The 19,651-nt window shown below is 42.1% G+C and overlaps 1 protein-coding gene across 1 annotated transcript; it reads right to left on the bottom strand.

Annotated features, from left to right (window-relative positions):
* Positions 1-3,015: 3,015 nt before the first annotated feature.
* TBX19 (T-box 19) lies at positions 3,016-16,233 on the bottom strand. The gene is made up of 8 exons (XM_010001429.1): positions 16,037-16,233; positions 10,263-10,527; positions 8,307-8,441; positions 7,498-7,559; positions 6,438-6,499; positions 5,517-5,618; positions 4,502-4,634; positions 3,016-3,250 (listed from the first exon to the last, which is right to left on the bottom strand). Exons 1-8 carry the CDS (start codon positions 16,231-16,233, stop codon positions 3,016-3,018), a joined length of 1,191 nt encoding a protein of 396 aa, XP_009999731.1.
* Between the last annotated feature and the right edge of the window lie 3,418 nt (positions 16,234-19,651).

Below are 19,651 nucleotides of genomic sequence, written 5' to 3'. Positions count from 1 at the left end.
GGTGGTAGATGAGAAGCTTGACATGAGCCACAAGCGTGAGCTGGAGCCCAGAGAGCAACTGCATCCTGGGCTGCATCAAAAGAAGTGTGGGCAGCAGGGCCTGGGAGGTGATTCTGCCCCTCTGCTCTGCTCTGGTGAGACCCCACCTGGAACATTGTGTACAGCTCTGGTGCCCTCAGCACAAGAAGGATATGGACCTGTTGGAGAGGGTCCAGAGAAGGGCTGCCAAGATGATCCAAGGGCTGGAGCACCTCTGCTATGAAGACAGGCTGAGACAGTTGGGGCTGTTCAGCCTGGAGAAGAGGAGGCTCCAGGAAGACCTTATAGCACCTTCCAGTATCTGAAGGGGCTACAGAAAAGCTGGGGAGGGGCTTTTCATCAGAGAAGCTAGTGATAGAACAAGGTTTTAAACTGACAGAGAGGAGATTTAGGTTAGATATTAGGAAGAAATTCTTCACTGTAAGGGTGGTGAGGAACTGGAATGGGTTGCCCAGGGAGGCGGTTGATGGCCCATCCCTGGAGGTTTTTAAGGCCAGATTGGGCGAGGTTTTGTGCAACCTGGTCTAGTGGTGGAGTTCCCTGCTCATGGCAGGGGGGTTGGAACTTCGTGATCTTTAGGGTCCCTTCCAACCTTAATGATTCTATGATTCTATGTTCTCAGAACTTTTTGCCTCCTGCGATGTGAGTCATGGCTGCTATTACAGTGATAAGAAAGAAAAATCACTCTCTCTGCCTGTTCATTTTAATCCTTTTTTTATCCTTTCAATCCTACAGGACTATCAGGAAAGCTGACTAGATTCTCTCCAAGATTGTTTATTTGTGAAATAAAAACGCAGTTTGTGTAACACCTTATAATCACTTTTCTGTTACTGTAATGCTCCATATGGGAAAATTAAGAAATTACCCAGCTCATTACATGTGAAGGAAGCAGCTAGTCCTGGAATGCAGAGAAGTAACCATTTGCCTTTTTTTTAGCATCTATGGCCATCTGCTGCCGTTGTTATGTGTGGAGCTGAACAGCCAGAAGAGGGTAGCATAAGTTAGTTAATAAATCTCATCTGTAAAGCAGACCTGTTTTTGAGAGAAACACCTACTTACATTTCTGGCTGCAAGGCAAAGGAGCAGAACATTGAGAAACTCATCACCAAGCTTTGGACAGAATATGGAAAAGCAGATTTGCAGTCAGAACTGGCAAGGATTAAACTGAGCACAGGCCACAGAGCTTTTTGCACTCTAGTTTGACCACTGCCTCTAGTAACAAAACTGCACATCCAAAGCAACTTCATTACTTTGCTTTCAGGGGATAGCAGCACAAGTCAGCAAAACTAACAGTGTTACTGAGTGCATTGTCTTTCCTGCAGTGAATCTGAAAGGCCAGATGGGAGAGCCATGAAAATGCGTAATACTGAGAGCACCTTCAGGGGATGGTGCAGGGCCTAGTTAATAGAATGTGAAAGCTTGCTGAGTTCACCAGACAGATGCATATTTGATGGCCTGAATGAAAATGTTCTCCTTGCTCCTAATGTCTACCCAAAATAAAATGCTGCTACCAGAGCCTATATGCAATAAATGAACATTCACAAAGGGAATGCTGCTGGATCTGCTGGATCAGAAACACCTCGGTAGAGACACCAGCTCACAGAAGCTTTTCTTCTATACCTACGCTGAGGATTTCCTCTTTGTAGGCTGTAAACAGAACTGGATTGCTGCTGGGAATTTAATTATTACAGAGACATAACCACATGGGTTAGCTTGCAATTTTTTCTTTACCCCTACAAGAGAACAAACGGCAGCACTCTTCTCTGAGAAGCTGATAGGGGTTGCCTGAGGAGGTACATGAGAGGACACGGAAGATTGAGGGGCAGCTGTTATTATCTGCATCACACTAGCAGTTAGAAGTCCCAGACAGGATCCAACCTCCACTCTGCTAGATGTTGCACACTCACACAGGACAGGAGAAGCTGTAGACTGAAAAAGGAAGCTGTAACAGACAGAAGGTGAGAGGGAAAATAGGTACAAAGACGTGAAATGCCATGCTTAAGAGCTTATAGCAAGTCACTGACCAAGGAATAGAAAATTCCTGTCCTGTCAGTTTGCCCCTGGAAGATCTGCTTTAAATTGCTCACAGGCTATTAGTTGAAAAGGACTGTCTGTGTACTTACTTGGAAAGGCACTGAGGACGTAATACACCATTTATTCATATTTTATTTGTACTCTATACCTGAAGCAAAGTGGAAGTGCAAGCTGTATCTTTTTTTCTAACATTCTCTTCACTTCACCCTTTCAAAAATAGCACATATAGAAAACATTGCGACTTTTCATTTCAAAGACTGCCACATCAGACTGTAAATTCTAAAGCAGATGCCCCTCACCTGCTGCTACAATGCAGCCACTTTCTCAGCTTGAATGTGTCCATTATCCCTATAGCACACAAACAGCAAACAGGAGCTGGAGAAGGGGAGGGGACAGAGAATAATGTATGCAGGTGGCATCAGGGTGTCAAACTAATTGCATTCCCTAAAAGGTTTAGTTTTAGGTACTGTGAAAACCTTCATGTGACAGGTTCAGAAAGTCTTTAAAGCAGCGCTGTCTGTCCCTTCAAATTACCAATTACAAACTTGCTTATAATTTCCCCTGAACTTAGCCATAAGTTACACGAAAGGACTTTTTAAATGACACACAAATATCCAGCTGCCATGTCTGCTTCTCTCAGTCCCATGACTCTAAGCATTTTTAATGTGATAGAGAAGCAAAGCTAGCTATAAAGTTTTGTTCTGGACATCTTCCTAAATGACACATAAATGTTACAGTAATAAGCTGATTCCTGTAACATTTCCTGTCTTTCCATTATGCATTTTGGCTTCTCTGACATACAGGAGGTACATTATAGAAAGCGATGTTTGATGGAGTTGATTCTATGCATACACATCCCTGCTCTGAGCTGCAATTCTAGAGGATCACTTGCCATTTTTGTCAGTCCTGTTTGGCTGAGCTTCTCTCACAGCTGCCTGTCCATTAAAAGGAGTGTGAGGATGTCCATGCAGAGTCTGCCAGTCTGGCTAGAGCGGTTTCCCCTTGCGTCTCCATGCTGCCGGACACTGCTCCCTGCAGTGGGATTTGGACTGATGATGCAGTGGGTAAGGGGACGTTACCCCTAAGAAACATGCTTGAAGGGCTGTTGTTCCCCTCACTTCCTGGGTTGGCAACATTTACAGCACTGTTGCTCACTGTCCACAGGCAAGGGTAGTGGCTGGGGAAATAAAACAAATAATAATAAAAAAAAAAAGTGGTATAAATTGAATGACTTGTTTCAAAGCATTTTCCTCTGCACAGGACTTACCACAGTAGAGTCAAGTGTGTTCTCTGCAAAAGGGCAGCTATCTGAATTGAGTAACTAAACTAGAAGAGCCTTGGAGATTTTAAGTGAAAAACCACCAGCAACCATCAGACCCAGTAACCTTGGAGAGAGGCATAGAGAGAAATGTACAAATACATATGAGGTATCAAGATGTAAAGATCTTTCCTTTGTGAATGCTTACAAATTTCAAAGAATTGCAGTTGCTTTTCCTGGCACCTAAACTAGAGAGTAAATATGTGTTTTTGTTTTGAGAAAAGAAGAGGTACTATTTGATAATTAACTGACTCTCTAGAACCAAATTCCAGCAATTCCTAAAACTGTTTTCTCCACTGTTAACAATATTTTTATAATAGAACATATATTAGATTGTTACATCCCTGTACAGGAGTAGGATTCTCATTTCATGCAGGAGAACAGTGAGGAATATATATATTGAAAAATAATTTGGCTTTAAAATGCTCACAGATTGTAGATACCAGAATTGTCTGTGGCTGCTCCAAGATTCTGCTTTTCAGCAGTGCTGGGAAAAATGAAACTCCCATTGACTTCAGAGCAGGAGATAATTAGCTAGTCAGAAAGATCTGTCTGGGAATCTTGTGTTGGGCATTTAGGACACTTACCAAAGTCTTATGAGGAAAGGCTGAGGGAGCTGAGGTTGTTTAGCTTGGAGGAAACTCAGGGGGGACCTTATCATTCTCTACAGCTACCTGAAGGGAGGTTGTAGTCAGGTGAGGGATGGGCTCTTCTCCCAGGCAACCCATGACAAGACAAGCAGGCAGGGCCTGAAGCAGCACCAGGGGAAGTTTAGGTTGGATATTAGGAATCACTTCCTCACAGTGAGGGTGATTAGACATTGGAATGGACTGCCCAGGGAAGAGGCGGAGTTACCATCCCTGGAGGTGTTTAAGGAAAGGCGGGATGTGGCACTTAATGCCGTGGTCTAGCTGATGTGGTCGTGTTAGGTGACAGGTTGGCCTTGATGATCTCAGAGGCCTTTTCCAGCCCCAATTTCTGTGATTCTGTCCTTCTGTGACATGTTTCAAAACCCAGTCTCCAATTAAAGCTTGAAACAAAGTGTGAATCACCAGGGCAGCCCTAAAAACCTCAGTGCTCCTAATACCAGCAGTTTTCCCATGACCTTACCTGGGTCCAGGGCTGGCAGCTCCCTTTGTGTGTGGCACTGAGAGCAGATTACCATGTGGAGAGGATGGCAAAGTCCAGCTGTCATGTCCTGAAAATACCTGAAGATTATTGCTGGAGCTCTCCAACAAATTAACTTTGGGAAAAAACAAACAAACAAACAAAAGCAACAAAAGAATAATCAGTGACTATTGCAGAGACATTGTCTTGAGGCAATAGAACATGGGTAGGCTTGAGGAAACAATCTGATAATGAGGTTCCTAATCACAGGTAAAAGGACAAAATTCATGTGTTTATTAAAGAGGTAGCAAGGTGCCATTGTCATTCCAGGTGTGATATATAAGAAGGTAGAGCATGACAGACATAGGATATGCATTTTTGCATGTCTGACTAATAGTCTTTTAATTAATTATAATTGTCAAATGGCTGGCAATGTTTTGATACAGTTTTCCTTATAACTGGAGCTTAAATATTTCCATTAAACAGGATGCCTTTGCTAAATGATAATTATTAAGCAGATTACTTTATCCTTACTCTTGTTTCTGGGCAATTTTTTTCTGATCAAAGTAGAATCAGTCTCTGGAACTCTGTGTCCAGATCTGGAAAGTGAAAGGGACTCAAAAGACATTCATACAATACTAAAATGCCCCCATCTCAAGTCAGCTCCTACCATGTTTTTAAGAGCTGCTTCAATTTGAGAGTGCAACTGCTTCATGGCATGACACTGAAAGAAAGCTTGCAGTGCTCTTTTTGTGTCATTGCAAGCTGTACTTTAAGCAAGATCATTCATTCTCATTTATCATTAACAGCCAGAGTGCACCCAGGTCTTTGTACCTCTTTTTTTGCTGCCTTAAACACACTCTGTGCATGCAGGGTTCAGTGCAGATCGTTTGAGACTCATCATGCTCTTCCCTAGCCTCAGCTTTTGCCTCTGCTAATGCTTATGTTAACGCAAAACAAGGGTCAGTCAGGCAGAGAGCATCTGCTCCCTGGAAGCAAAGCAGCATGCAGGTTGTACCTGTAGGTGAGTGATTTCTCTGCATGTAGGAAGGTGGGTACGGAGCAGCCCGATGCCCTCGCAGAGCTGAATACCTCTCACAGCTGTGGGGGGGGTGTGGAGCTGGCAGAGGCAATGGCCCAGTGTACTGGTAATTAGAGCTTCCTGATGCACACATTGTGTCTGGGTTGGAAATCAACCAGCTGCCCACTTTGAGGGGAAAGAGAGAAGAAAACTGTTATTGCACTGAAACACTGCAGTGCAATAAAGAAAGTAACCAGCCTTCTTGTAGAATCAGCTGCACCTCAGAAGTATCAAGCAGGTTCCAAGGTACTGGTTTATGGAACAACGGACAATCAAAATACCCACAAAACCAAACCAAACAAAACCCCCAAAAAACAGCCCCCAAAAATCCCAAAGCCACCAACCCTAAAGACAAGACGTGAAAACAACTAAAATAAAGTGTCACACACTGCCACGGTTTCACACAAGCATCAAAGAAGAAGGGAAAGAAAAACTGACTGTCTTTAAAATAAACAGAGCCTTTGCCCCACCCCGCTAGGCCCCCTGGTTTGTTTCCTGTTCACCAATCAAAGGTAATTGTATAGGTGACATAAATATTCAGCTACAAAGAAGAAAGAAAAAAGAAAAAAGAAAAAAAAAGGTGGAGAAAGCCCTAATGATGTCATACATCATCTTGATTCTAGATTCCTTTTAATATTGAAGAACTGCATCATAAGGAAAATTATCCCTCTGCAGAAACTGTCACATTATTTCCTACTGTGAGGTTTCTCCAATCTTTCTTTTTTTTAAAGGGTCCCTTTCTATGAACACAATTCAGGACTCAGTGAGTGACTGGTATGATCCAGTTAAGGAAGTCCCAGGTTCCCAGCACCTAGCTTATCACACAAAACTTCCAGCTGATATGAATACAAATCTTACAGTGAGTATATGTCATATGTTGACTTTCAGAGGCTGTTTCTGGAGCATCCTTGGGATGGTTTCTGAAAAGCAAAATACCTAGTGGTAAAACTTCTCATTGAGAAATTACAAAAGAAAGTTAAAAAATTAACTATTCACTAAAAAAAAATTAAAAAGTAACTTGAAAAGGAGGGCAATCCATCCTCTTTAACCACTTACTAGACAGCTGTAGACTTTTCTGCAGTCTGCCATAAAGGAAGCAGGAACTTACGTTTCATAAAAATGTTTCTAAGTCTGTGCCAAATTTGGGGGCTGTGCCTGGAATTCTAACTCTACCTGTGCAGCTCCAGCCTGGCCATCTGCCCAAACCAAGGCAGGAATCTGTCTCCTGCTCAGCCGAGCAACATTCCCTCTCTGCACTGGAAACCTTTGTGCTGACACACAGCAGCTCCTTAAGTGGTCAGAGGAATGGAAAGAAATGCAGATTGTCCTGCAGGCATGTGGGACAATTAAAGTGTCAGAAGATATACCAGGTCCAAACATAAATTATTGGCAGTTATGGACTGAAATGCATTGTTTGGATGCCCCACTGCATTAGCATGAATGATGCAAGTACAACTTTGAAAGATAAACCACAATTCGTTTCCAGCGGGAGCATCTCCGACATCTTACACAGTTAACAGCTACAAGTTACTTCTGACAAACACATACATTGTAACATAGATTTAATAATAGCAGTGTAGTTACAGTGCAATTTCACTTTAGTTACAGTTTCTGACATCTGCAGTTAACTTTTATTTTCCCTGAGCTACCCAATGACGGGATTGATTGGAGTGTAAGTGCAGTGTAATGAACATACGTGGTGTAAAGCATTACTGGTGAAGTTCACAAGATGTCATTTCAGGCTTCCTGTGTAGACAGTGCTAAGTCCCAGGATCCCCCAGAGGATATTCACCCACTTTTAGACCCTATGGTGATCATTACATAGAGAGTCTCCCTGCTACTGTCAGGGGAGTGACTCTAGATATAAGATGGCAGAAACAAGATTAAGTAACATAATTTATCTGAACAAACAACTTACCTTTCTTTTGCATCCAGGAAGGCTTTGGCAAAGGGATTATACTTGATTTTGAGAGCTGTTATCTTGAGTTTACAGAAAACAAGGCATGTTAGTGAAGGCAATTTGGAATAGCAACTTGACAAAACATCTTCCAGAATAATCTATGTGGAACTGCCGTGGTTAGCCTAAAAAAACATATCCCTTCACATGGTGACTTCCAGGAACGGTTAGGAGAGAGATCTTTGCTGGTTGCTGAGTGCTGTGCACTGATCAGTGCCACAGGCAGAACACCAGTCGGGGCAGCTTTATGGCAAATCCTCTGCGATGACAGACCCTTTCAAGAGAGTTTAAACACTGAATTCCTGGCAGGTATGAATCAAATCTGCAGCAACACTAAATAAGGGATGCGGCACTTGAGTTAGCAACTGTCACAATCCCTCAATTACAGTTTTGGAGTTGGGAATGTTGTGGTGTTCCACAATTGTATGTATTATAAGGAACGGGGAGAGGTAGGGTTATCATTAGAACTGTCAGTCATTGCTGGAGAAAGATACTGACTTGACTGTAGAAATCTTTTTCTCCAGTAAGTAATTGGAATGCCAGGACAGATGGACCGGTCTGGAATAGCCATGCCAGGATATTAAGCTAAACTTGGCTTAGTACTGGAGTCAGACACTAGGTTCTACTGCAGAAAGAAGACAAGAGTATTACACTGCATGGGACTGGTGGGAAAACAAGAAAACAAGTCTGTCCATGCTGATCTTGTAGTTAATAAGCTTCTAACACATCTCATCCACTGTGCCCGAGAGTCCTATGTGGCATCCACCTACCTCTTCATTTTGATAGGCAGTCACAGCTATGAACTGTGTCTCAGGGAAGGAGCAGTTCATCACCATCCGGTGGGGGCCTCCCACACGAACTATGTGCACCTGTGGCTCATATTTATGCAGGGAGTTCAACATTATCTGCAGAAAACAGAACAGAGAGACAGACCCCACTGCCATTCCAGTACCCCACAGCTGCTCTTTGGCTCTGTGACAGACCAGAAGTCACTTCTAAACCTCCCCAGTCAGTGATTACTGAGAGCAGAAGGGCAGGTGCCTTCCTCCCATCTGATGAACCACAGGCAGAACAGAATGAAGCTTCATTGAACTTGGATTTAAAGCTTTTGATATAGCAGCATTAGTGAATATTCGTGTTAGCAGCTATGGTCTTCAGACTTGGCTATGGCTTCCACTGCACTAGAGGCTTTTTAAACAGCTAAGGGGCAATTCCTGTCCTGCTTCTACCATCTGAAAGACTCAGAATCATCATCACAGAGCCAGGAAGGAGCTGAGGCAGTCACCTAGTCATCTTTCTGGGCAAGATGAAGTATATCTAAAGCCTTGGCAAATGTTTCTAACCTGGAATTAAGAGCTTTGAATAACAGTGATTCCCCAATACACCTTCTTCAGGAAGTCTATTATACTGCCTAATTCTCTCTACTGCAATCAAAAGATATTTTTCTAAAAAATCTGTACTTTGGAAAGTGTTGTATCTCTATATTTACGTATATCTGTGTGTTGAAGAATGCAGCCATTAGCATAAAGCACTGCTAGTCACCTATTACTTCCTAATAACAACACAGAAAGGGAGAAAGAGGTCAAAAGAAAAGAAGAGAAGCTACAGACTATTATTTAGTGACTTCTTGTTTCTCAAATGGCTTTTTCTCTCCCAGTTTGTTTGTTGTTTTTTTTCATCTCCACCTGACCGTGTATACATATTGTGTTCCTTTGTTTTTTCCACAGGGTCTTTTTGAACCTCCAAGTTGGTTTCCTACAGCTTTTTTAGCCCTGTGCATAATTTTATGAGGATTTCAACTTTTCTGGGGTCCTGGATGCAGGGCAAGAATATGCAAATTCAGGTCCAGTTCTATGCTCCACAATAAAACCTGTGTGTTGATTCCATGTGTCATTCAGGAGAAGTCAGGTCATCTTTCTGTTTTCCAGTCTGTAAAAATTGAGGTAATTTCCTACCTAATTAGTGTACTAGGCTTGTGAAGGTGCCTCACAAACCTAATGGAAATAACAGATAAAGAACATACAATATTTACATGAAAGAAATTGATTCTGGGCTGACAAGTATCATCCAGTGTAGGAGTTTTGTGCAAAACAAACAAGCAAAAAAAAAAGATCTTGTGCAACATTTTACCTTTAGGTGCATCATCAAAAATAAAATACAAAACAAAACTAATTTTCCTGTTTGCATTTTTAAGGGGTTCAAAGAGAAAGTCACTTATTTCTGGTGCATGTGATTTCTTTCCAAAGGCCAAAGCTGATTCAATAGAATATTGATAATTATCATGATGCAGAAGCAGACATAGTAATTATTTCATTTAGGAGCAGCCTTTTATTCTGCTATCTGACTCCTGCCAACATTCCACTTACACCAAACAACATGGGGGAACACAACAAAAACCTAATACCCATGACCATTTTTTTCCCCTTCTCTGAAGTCCTATGTAAAAATCCCCAGCACACAAGACCAACTCTGAAAAGCCCTCTGATGATTAAGTAAACCAGAGCACTCTTTCTCTCTTAACATCAAGAAGTCCATTAAAATCTGAAAGCGCCAATTAAAGCCTGTTTATTCCTGTTTACATTTGGCCTCCAGAGAATAATTGGCATCTGTGGGTGAAGAGGCCTGTAAGGGCCTCTATAATTACATAAATGCACCCTTGATATTTCTTGATTGGGAGGTGTTTGCAATGGAAGCCAAGAGGTGTATGGGGAAGCATCAGGCCATACCTGCCCACTCCCATTGAGCTTATTGGTAAGTTTGACTTTGCTGAAGGAAACGGCAGCTTTCATCCAGTGGGCCCCAAAGTTGGGAGAGTCTGGGTGGATGTAGACACAGCTGTGGTTGGGGGGCTCTGGTTTCCCAGCCGGCACCCACTCCCCGTTGACGTACTTCCAGCGGTGGCCGTCGGTCGGGGCGAAGTCCAGCAGGAAGGAATACATGGCGTTCGGGTCCAGGCCTGACACGCTGATCTTCAGGACAGGGAACATCCGCCTGGCCAAGAAACAGAGGGAGACACCACGGACTACTGGTTTTGAAAGACTCTCCTCGGTGTGTTTGTGACCAGATGCTCACAGATCAGGTCAATGTAAATACACCCTCCCTCCATCTAGCTGAAGATATCTCTAAAAGCTTAATCCTTCATTTTACTTTTATTATTTCAATCCTTTGGGAAAAAAAAAAAAACAAAAAAAAAACATGCTGTCTCTGAAGTAGGGCACTAAGGTCTTGATCATGCCTGGAGTTATTAATACATCCTGAATTCTTACTATAGGGATATATTAAAAGGTATGTAGTTAGCTGAAATGTGTTTTCTCCCTTTCTAAAGTGCAAGTATTTACATGCTGTCCCACTTCCATTAAACAAGTCTCCATTTTGAGAAGGTTGGTTAAAATCCTTGTCATTAGACCTTGCACCTGACGGTTCTTCCAGTAATTTGGTCCCATCCTTCCATATTCCCTGACCTCATCAGCTTGATCAGGTTCTTCTGCTATCAGTTCCACCTTAGATTCAATGTTGTCCTTTACTACAAACATCTCTCATCCAGCCTTTCCACCATCTTGTGCATTTAAAACTGAAATCCTGCCTTTGTTTGGTTTGGGGAAAACGCTTCTTTTGTGCTTTAAGGTCTAATACCACCTTTTCTTAATCCTCCTTTCATTATTATTTTTTTTCTTTTGTGAAGGAGACTTGCAGCAGGCCAACAGCTTTCAGCAGTCTTCTGCCTGTCCCAGTACTTGTGATCCGTACCACACAGCTTTGAATGGGCATCTCAGGCCTAAAAGTCTGCAGCAATAGAGTTAGTGAGCTCCAACAGATCCAGGAACTCGGAAAAAAATTGTAGTCAGCAGAACAGAGGATTCTCTCCACAAAGGTATCCTGTTCGTTAAGTTTATTTGCTTGCCAAGGAATACACATCATTACTGTGTATGGTTATCATAGCTGTTATGTGTCACCTCCTACCTTCTTCTGGAGGAAGCAGGAGGCCTCCTTGCCCCAGTCACCTCCATACTGACCTCTCCTGGCAACTGCCATTTTTGTAGAATCATTAAGGTTGGAAGGGACCTTAAAGATCACCAAGATCCAACCTCCCTGCCATGAGCAGGGAACCCGACCACTAGACCAGGTTGCACAAAACCTCCTCCAACCTGGCCTTAAAAGCCTCCAGGGATGGGGCATCAACAACCTCCCTGGGCAACCCATTCCAGTTCCTCACCACCCTTGTAGTGAAGAATTTCTTCCTAATATCTAACCTAAATCTCCCCTCTCTCAGTTTAAAACCATTATCTCTTGTCCTATCACTATCTTCTCTGATGAAAAGCCCTTCCCCAGCTTTCCTGTAGCCCCTTTCAAGGACTGCAAGGTTCTATAAGGTCTCCCTGGAGCCTTCTCTTCTCCAGGCTGAGCAGCCCCAATTCTCTCAGCCTGTCTTCATAGCAGAGGTGCCCTAGGCCTTTGATCATCTTGGCAGCCCTTCTCTGGACCCTCTTCAACAGGTTCATGTCTTTCTGCATGGGCCAATGAATCTCCAGGCTCCTTTTTTCTATGGGGACAGACAGACTGGTTACACCAAGCAATCACAGCAATTGCTTGAGGTCCGTGGCCACAGGGCTAAGGCAAGGTAGCAGTGCAAGACATCCAAAACACATGAGAAGGGAACTGAAATGCCAGGCTCTCTCAAGGGACACCAAAAGTCTTTGCTCCTGCAGCCATAGTCTCCAGTGACACCCAAATGCAGACTGCTAACAATCTCCTATGGCATCACACTCCTAGCTTTCTGGACACTTTTATATAGTTTGCACTCTATACACTCATCACCTTCTGCTGACAGGAAAAGACAGGATTTCAGAAATTTGATATTTTTAATCTAATACAAATTCTTGAAGAGGTAGGATGAACGAAACATTGAGAAAGATACACCGACCAAACTGTGATCTTTCTAACTAAACAGAAGCTTATCCAAGGATTTGTATGCTATGTTTAGTGTGTCTTGCTGACCAGGATACACCAGCTATCAAACTGGAATGTGATAAAAGTGTGAATGCCTTGCTCCCCATGCCCCTAGGCCCCCAGCAGTCAATCTGCAGAGTAACACACTTCGATATTTAGCTAAAATTGGAGGGGAAAAGTAATCCACATGAAAATTTAATTTCACTAGATTTCTTAAAATTATTTGTGATACATACAGATTTCTTCTGCCCACAATGCAGACTTTTCTGCCTTCCTACTTGAAAGCTTAATTTTATCAAAGAAACCTATAGACTAATGCCAGAAGGGAATACAGTCATCATCAACTCTAACCTCCAGTTTCACGGAGATTATAGCACTTCCCTGTGCTTTTCCCTGCACCAACCTGCTTCATACACAGTAAATCCGTGTCTCACACAGACCAGCATGTCTCGACTGTAGAGAATCTAACAATGGAAAACTTACCATCTTGCTTGTTCTGCTGATCAAGTGGCTTTACTGTTAAAATCACACTTATCTCTCTTAGCACAGCAAACGATTTCTCCAAATTTGTTGCAGTCAGAATGTTTGTTTCAATGATCGGGCAGGTACACACATGACCTCTGTTACTGCAATAGCTGAGCACTTCAGCCTCTTCAACTTATTTAGAGCTGATCTGCTACAATTACTCCAACAATACAGAACTTGAGTGGGAAGATGTTTGATATCAAACTTGAATGTGTAGTAACCAGTAAAGTTGCTTTACCATTTAAGCCTGGAAAGGGCTTCTTTCCCCCCCTGTTCCCACTGCCTGCATTGATCCACTGTGGGTTCTTCCCACCTGCAGATGGGAACACTGGCACCTTGCTGCCTCCAAGCACTAACATGGATGGCAAAGTCTCAGGATACTGCGTAGCTAACACAGAATAAACATGGAGAGAGAAAACCTGCTCAGTCAGAAAGAAGAGCATTTGATAACTGAAATGGCAATTGAATACAATAAATCTGAGTCAAAAAGGAGACTGATTTCCACCATACCAGCTGCGCACATTGCGATGTATTTTGTGATACAGCATGCAGTTTAATGTCACCGATATCTATCCTGTTCAGAATATATGGGTCTTCCTTGTGTACCTAGGCATATTGCTGTGGCAGGTGATTATTACAATGAAGTATGAGACAGCAATGGAGACATATCTATTTATTATTAATAATGAAGTTGTTTTATCTAAATATGACATTTTGGGACACTTGGTACCAATTAGAGATTACTCAATTACAGCAGATGTAATTGTACATGCTAAAATTTGACACTTGAGGATCACTAATCAATCAGCCTTTCATTCTCTGGGATGGCCTTGTATCAGGTTTCAGTTTAACTTCTGAATTTTGCTAACAGTGAGTCTGCACAGCCTGTCTTAATTTTTGCACACAGAAGTTCAGATTGACTCTTCTCGTCAATCACAGAACACCGTTTTCAAACATGTTCATGTACCCATCAGTAACAATGACTGAGGTAGTTCTACTGATTTAAGTAGCCACAGAATTAGATCAATATTTCTTCTACTGAGGATCCCTTTGGAGACAATAACTGAAGAATCTTGAACGTGAAAAATCTCAGCACTCATTGGCAACGGTCTCAAGCTTGTCTCCTTTTGAAAAGCATGGAGTTGTTCTGAGACCTCTGCTGCAGGCTCCTGTCTGTATTTCCTTTATTTGGTACTCTGATGTGTTTATTATGGAACGTACTTTAAGAAATGCAAAATTTCCTTCTTCAGAGTCCCTGGTGCTACAGTAACTTTGTTAAAAGGATTTATCCAGTTAACAGTGTGAGATAATTTTGTAACTTTTTATTTTCCGATTGCTGCAATTTAATCATAAAGAACCTATTCTTGTCCCCACTGACATTACTAGAGTTGTCATTGGCTTTAGGAAAAATCAGATTGAGTTGATATAAACAGTTGAAATAAAAAGTAACCTGGCCTATTCAAATAACAAAAGATTCCCATATCATCATCATCCAAAGATTTTAGCTATGCACTCACCTAGACATTTTAGAGAGAACTATCATCACTGTGCAATTATGATTTATATTAGCTGAGAGGAAAGAAACTGAAAAAAACCCTGTTGGTAGGTGTGATTTTTTTTTGTACCAATTTAATTAATTTGAGGCAAAACTCTCTTACCTTGTTTTTGGTCACTTATACTGCTAAGGAGTCAGTTTAAGCTACCATACACTAAGTGGAAGTCCACTCAGAAGTTTGCTGTAGCCTTACAGCAGTTTTTAAAGCAATCTAAATTAAGTAAAAGCAACTTCTCCGTGTAAAGAGAACCTTAGCAGAATATTTCTATCCCTATATGTTGTCAGAGAAATCAGAATGGTAATAGCAGTGTTACCCCAAGAGCTGATACTTTGGGAAAGTAGCTGTTCTCTCAACAGAATAACCTTGCTGAGCAAGCTGCCCAGATTTTTCCTTGTAACTGCTTTCACCTATGTCCCTTGCCAAGCTACAGTCAATAATAGTATCATACACAAATTCTGCTGAATCAAAGTCTACAAAATTAATAAACGTTACTCCACATGAGTAAATCTTTCTCTGCATCTCTTAATTCCTCTCTCTTATGTGAGTCCTCTGAGAGAGATCTCACAAAAGAAAAGTGCATGCTGAGGACAGGGGAGAGAAAGGCAGAGGAGTAGCAAGGGTGTGTTCAATAAAAACCTTAGTATCACTGTACCAGCAAACCTTCTTCTAACAGCTGTCTTTCTGCTATGGGCTGGACTCTACTGTCAGCCCACAGCAGGAACCTCTGTGGAGAGCTCCCTTCAAGCCAGCATCTGATTCAGAATTAGTATCCTTCTTACCAGGTTTTGCACTTTTTCCTATGCCTGTGTTCCCCAAATAATAAGATGTGTGTCCCATTTACATCACAGTCTTCTGTCTTTCTAAAACCCTGTTAACCAATCTTCCACACTTGTTTCTAAGGGCACCAGCAACAATTAAAAAGCAATACCAGTGTGGGACCATGCAACCCAGACTGCACATACATGCCATGCAGGGCATGGTTTTACTGTACCCCATTCAGACTGCTTGTACAAGCTCCTTAATACCCAAGGCCAGAGAGAAAGGAACTACAGCTGGGATAACAACACCAATCTGTTTCTGTATGGTCATGTACAGTCTACAGGTGAGGACTTGCTAATAAAGGCAAATTATTACTAGCACAAGAAGTCATTCAAAATGTTTTGAGAGGTACCACCTATTGCCTTGCAAAAGTTCCCTTTTTTGTGCAGCCTTTAATCAGTCACTATATTTCTGCAGCGTGCTCCACAAACAGGAATAAAGAGTGGCAGGAATAAAGAGTGGCAGGAATGGTTTTGTAGTGACCAAAAAGGAGCAGGGACACCCCAATCTGTTCATATGCTGATTTTAGGGGACTGCAAGGCTGCAGGGGTAAAACTGCTCATTCAAGTCTCCACACGCAGTTTATTATTATACCACTTAACCCCCCTGGCTTTCGTCTACACGTAGCCCACAGTGCTGAGCAGATCACTCACCTGCCATTCTTGGTCACAATCATCTCATTAGTGACTTCCCTGAATCTCTGCCAGAGCGTCGCATCCTCTAAGACAACCTGGAGCTGCTTCTCAGTTGGGTCACCTTTGTCTCTCCCAGCCCGGAGTTCGCTCTCCACTACACTGAGTAGCCTGGAGACGGTGCAGTCGCTGGGTTTTTTGCAGCCCAGGTCTTCCATGACAACTTGACTGCCAGAAACTTCAAGTAGCTGTTAAAAAGACAAAAATAATGAGCCAAAAAAAAATAAAAATAAAAATAAAAAAGCAAAAGAAAAAGAAAAAAAGCACCAAACAAGTCAGTTTGTTGGGCACCGTCTGACAAATGCGTTCCCCTCACTCTTTTGCCAGTGAGGAGCTCTTCCCTCTGGAGGTCCCAACGGGCAGTGACACCAGCCTGTGGAGGTTTGTGCACACACTCCACACAAAAAGAGGACTATCTCCTAATTACCTGTCAGGCGGTCAGGTGGGTGGCAGGCTGATGACTCAATTGGCTGCCTTGAAAGAAGAGTCCTCCATCCAAATTAGCATGCTTTTATCTTTTTTTCAACCTGAAGTGGGTCTAATTGTTCTGCTTGAGAACCAGGTTTCCATTAATGAAAATTGTTTCATTTCCAAACTGAAACAATGCGTGGAAATTGCGTTCATGCTGGTGTGGACCCTGACTGAAGGAGCTGGTAACAGTCAAGATAGTTACACAGAGGAGGCAGTCTTAAAATATTTTCATGGGCATGTTAAATAAACAAATTAACCTCATTCCTCTGTTCCTATAAAAATGTAATATTAAGAGACCGTTCTGCACTGAGGTTTCAATGTACAAGGAGAAGGTAACATCCCTGCACTCTGCTGTTGATGCCTACTGTGTCCATCCCTTGGTTCCACTGTCATTCACAGAACACCTGCTGCACCTTTCAAGCAGCAGAACTCCGCCCTGGCTGCATTTCCAGGGATAGACCCCACGCTCCTGAGGCTGGGTGTGAGCCCAACAGCATAAGGCCGGCCATTGCTGACCTGCTCAAGGTCAAATGCATACAAAAATTCCCTCAGTATCCCTAAACCTGGCACTCCCTCTTGCCTCAGGCTGAGACCTTCCCTAACAAGCCTAATCTAACTGCATATAACCCTCCACAAAGAAGCCACCATTTTACTGAGTAGTCATGTAGTTTCAGCACTCAGCCAGGGATATGAGACATCTGGCTTCAGTTCCATGCTAAAGGATTAATTGGAGGCCACATGAACACTGGTGACCTGTAAACACTGGACTTTGGCATATAACAAGGCATTTGAGTGCCTAATTTATCCTGATACCTCTAGCTCTAACAGCACCTCTGAAATTTCTGGTCTTTCGGACAACACAGAGTCAGGGACTTGATTATGAAAACATACTGTTGGAAGTCATTTTTAGAGAAATATATTTTCTGGCTTCTTACTGAAAATTTTGCATCCATTTCACTCAATAGCCCCTGTTGAATTTCTGTGCTTCCAGTTCTATCTAAAAGATTAAATGACCTGGCAGATCACTGATACTATTTATCAAAGGCAAGAAAGAGTCCGGCAAACTTTGTAAAACAGGATTTAAGTTAAATGCATCACTTGACTAAGCTCAACAGATCTTGCAGTTAAAAAACCTGAGAGATTGCATCTACCCAAGCAGCAAGGGGGAGATTGTTGATCTTATTTGTGTCATATGCCACCTTATCGGGAACTACTCCTGCAAATCCCTCAAGACCTAGATAGAGTAAGCATACTGGCTGCAAGTCCCCAAATCTGCACAGCTGCAGGTGCTCAGCAGTGTGATGTTCTGCAGAACGGAGAGTCCAGGAGAGAACCCTCAATTCCTGGCAGTCTCAGCACCATTGGCAGGTGCAGGTGAGACAGACACAGGTATTTTTACATCTGAGTAATCCAAATCATGCTGCTTTCAAACTTCACACTCTAATACATCTTCCTTCTCTTCAGCCTTTATGTACCTTTTTTTTAAATTGTGAACTCATAACAAAATTCCCTTCATTATTATCCCAATCAACTCACCTTATGAGTTACACTAGAAAGTGTCAATATCAACTTCTATATCCAGCCCAGCTCCACTTTTGAATGACTGAAGAATGTAGTTCAAAATCTATAGGATATTAAGGTACTTGGAAGTGTGTCACTTCCCATTTGAAAACAATTATTGCATCTCAGGTAGTATGGTTTTCTAATACAGAATATGTTTATGTTCTCCCTTCCAAAAGCTCAAAGAGGAGAGAGGAGCTACTATTTCAGTTTTTCCCTGCATGTGATCAAAAGGCATAGCAAATGCATATGTGAGACAGTTTTCAGTTTCATTATATTTCAAATGTAAAAAGCCACAGAAATCTGAGCTGGTTGAAGTACTGTGTATTTCAGTTCAACAACTTCAGTTTTTCAGACAAATTAATCTGCATTGCTTTGTTGTTTTGTTGGGGTTTTTTTAAGTCAAAGCCCTGTTTCGCACAGCTTTTTTTTAGAAATAGTTGCTCAGAAATCAGGATATTCAAAATTGAGGCAAGAAAAGAGACAATAGCTCATAAAAGTAGTAATATTTCAGTATTTACACATAGTTATTTCTGTAGACAAATAAAAAGCTTGGTTTTTAGACACACTGACTGCCCATCTTTCCCACAGGGCTTTGAGTGATACCAGAGCAGAGCCGCCAAAGAATCAGATGCCTCCTCAAGAAGCTTAGAGTTTAAAGGAAATCAAAACCACGCAAAAAATGTGATAACAGTTCACATTGGTGGACGGGTTTAAAAATGAGGAATTGAAAATCCGTCTCACCAGCAGACACTGGGGAAATGCGGGAGTTAGAGAATATGCAAAAGCAAAATAAAGGGAGCTCCTGCTCTGAGTGCATTGCCTGCCCAAAGCACTCCTGGGACAGAGCTGTGGAGAGGGAAGGATTTATGGAATAAATGGATAATGGAAACATTCCAGTAATAGGCTGGAAAGCAAGTTTTTAACCAACAAGACTGTACTCTTTACAGCTAGCATCTCTAAGGAAGAATCATGAAGGCATTTGCTTTGGGGTATTATACTAAAATTTGTATCCTGCACAGTAATAAAACGCATTTTCAGATACTAAAAGTAAGTTACACTTGGGTGGTTACAGTTATCACTCATACAAGGTGCATGATGCTTGAAAGCCTTGTGTCCCAGAGGAAAAAAACAACCCACAAATCTAATTTTTTAAAATACCTGACTCTCATTCCGTTTGAATTTTAAGTTTATAACTATTTTACAACAGCTCAGGATGCTCTGCAACCACAGAATTTTCCAAAACAAGAGTAGTTACTTGTGGCTGGCTAGTGCAAATAGCCCAATTGCTATTTTCATCATGAGGAAGGGTGTTACAGCTGAAAGTGTTCAGAGCAGGATCCATTTAAGATGTACATTGCAACACATCCAGAAGGCAGAGCTCACCACTCACATGTCTTTCCAGCTTAGAAGAATTAGCCAAAGAACTAACAAGTTTGCAAGCAAGCAAGCAAATGATAAGCTCAATGTGCTGGGGCAGAGATTTTACTTTAACATACACATCCAGACCCATATGAATGCCACCCCACCCACCAGGCTTCCTCA

Source organism: Chaetura pelagica, unplaced genomic scaffold (genome assembly GCF_000747805.2).
Source record: "Chaetura pelagica isolate M959 unplaced genomic scaffold, ChaPel_1.0 scaffold377, whole genome shotgun sequence".
NCBI classification, from domain to species: domain Eukaryota; kingdom Metazoa; phylum Chordata; class Aves; order Apodiformes; family Apodidae; genus Chaetura; species Chaetura pelagica.
Note: the sequence above shows the minus strand (reverse complement) of the source record. Positions and strands in the feature narration are given on the sequence as shown.

Bases quoted from the DNA above. Each gene is read 5' to 3' on its own strand.
- TBX19 (XM_010001429.1), bottom strand. From the start codon at position 16,233: ATGGAAGACCTGGGCTGCAAAAAACCCAGCGACTGCACCGTCTCCAGG. The intron at 8,442-10,262 runs GTATGGCCTGAT...TGTTTTCTGCAG, and splicing joins AGCTCAATGGGAGTGGGCAG to ATAATGTTGAACTCCCTGCA. The intron at 3,251-4,501 runs GTAAGGTCATGG...TTATTTCCCCAG, and splicing joins GCTGCCAGCCCTGGACCCAG to CCACTACCCTTGCCTGTGGA.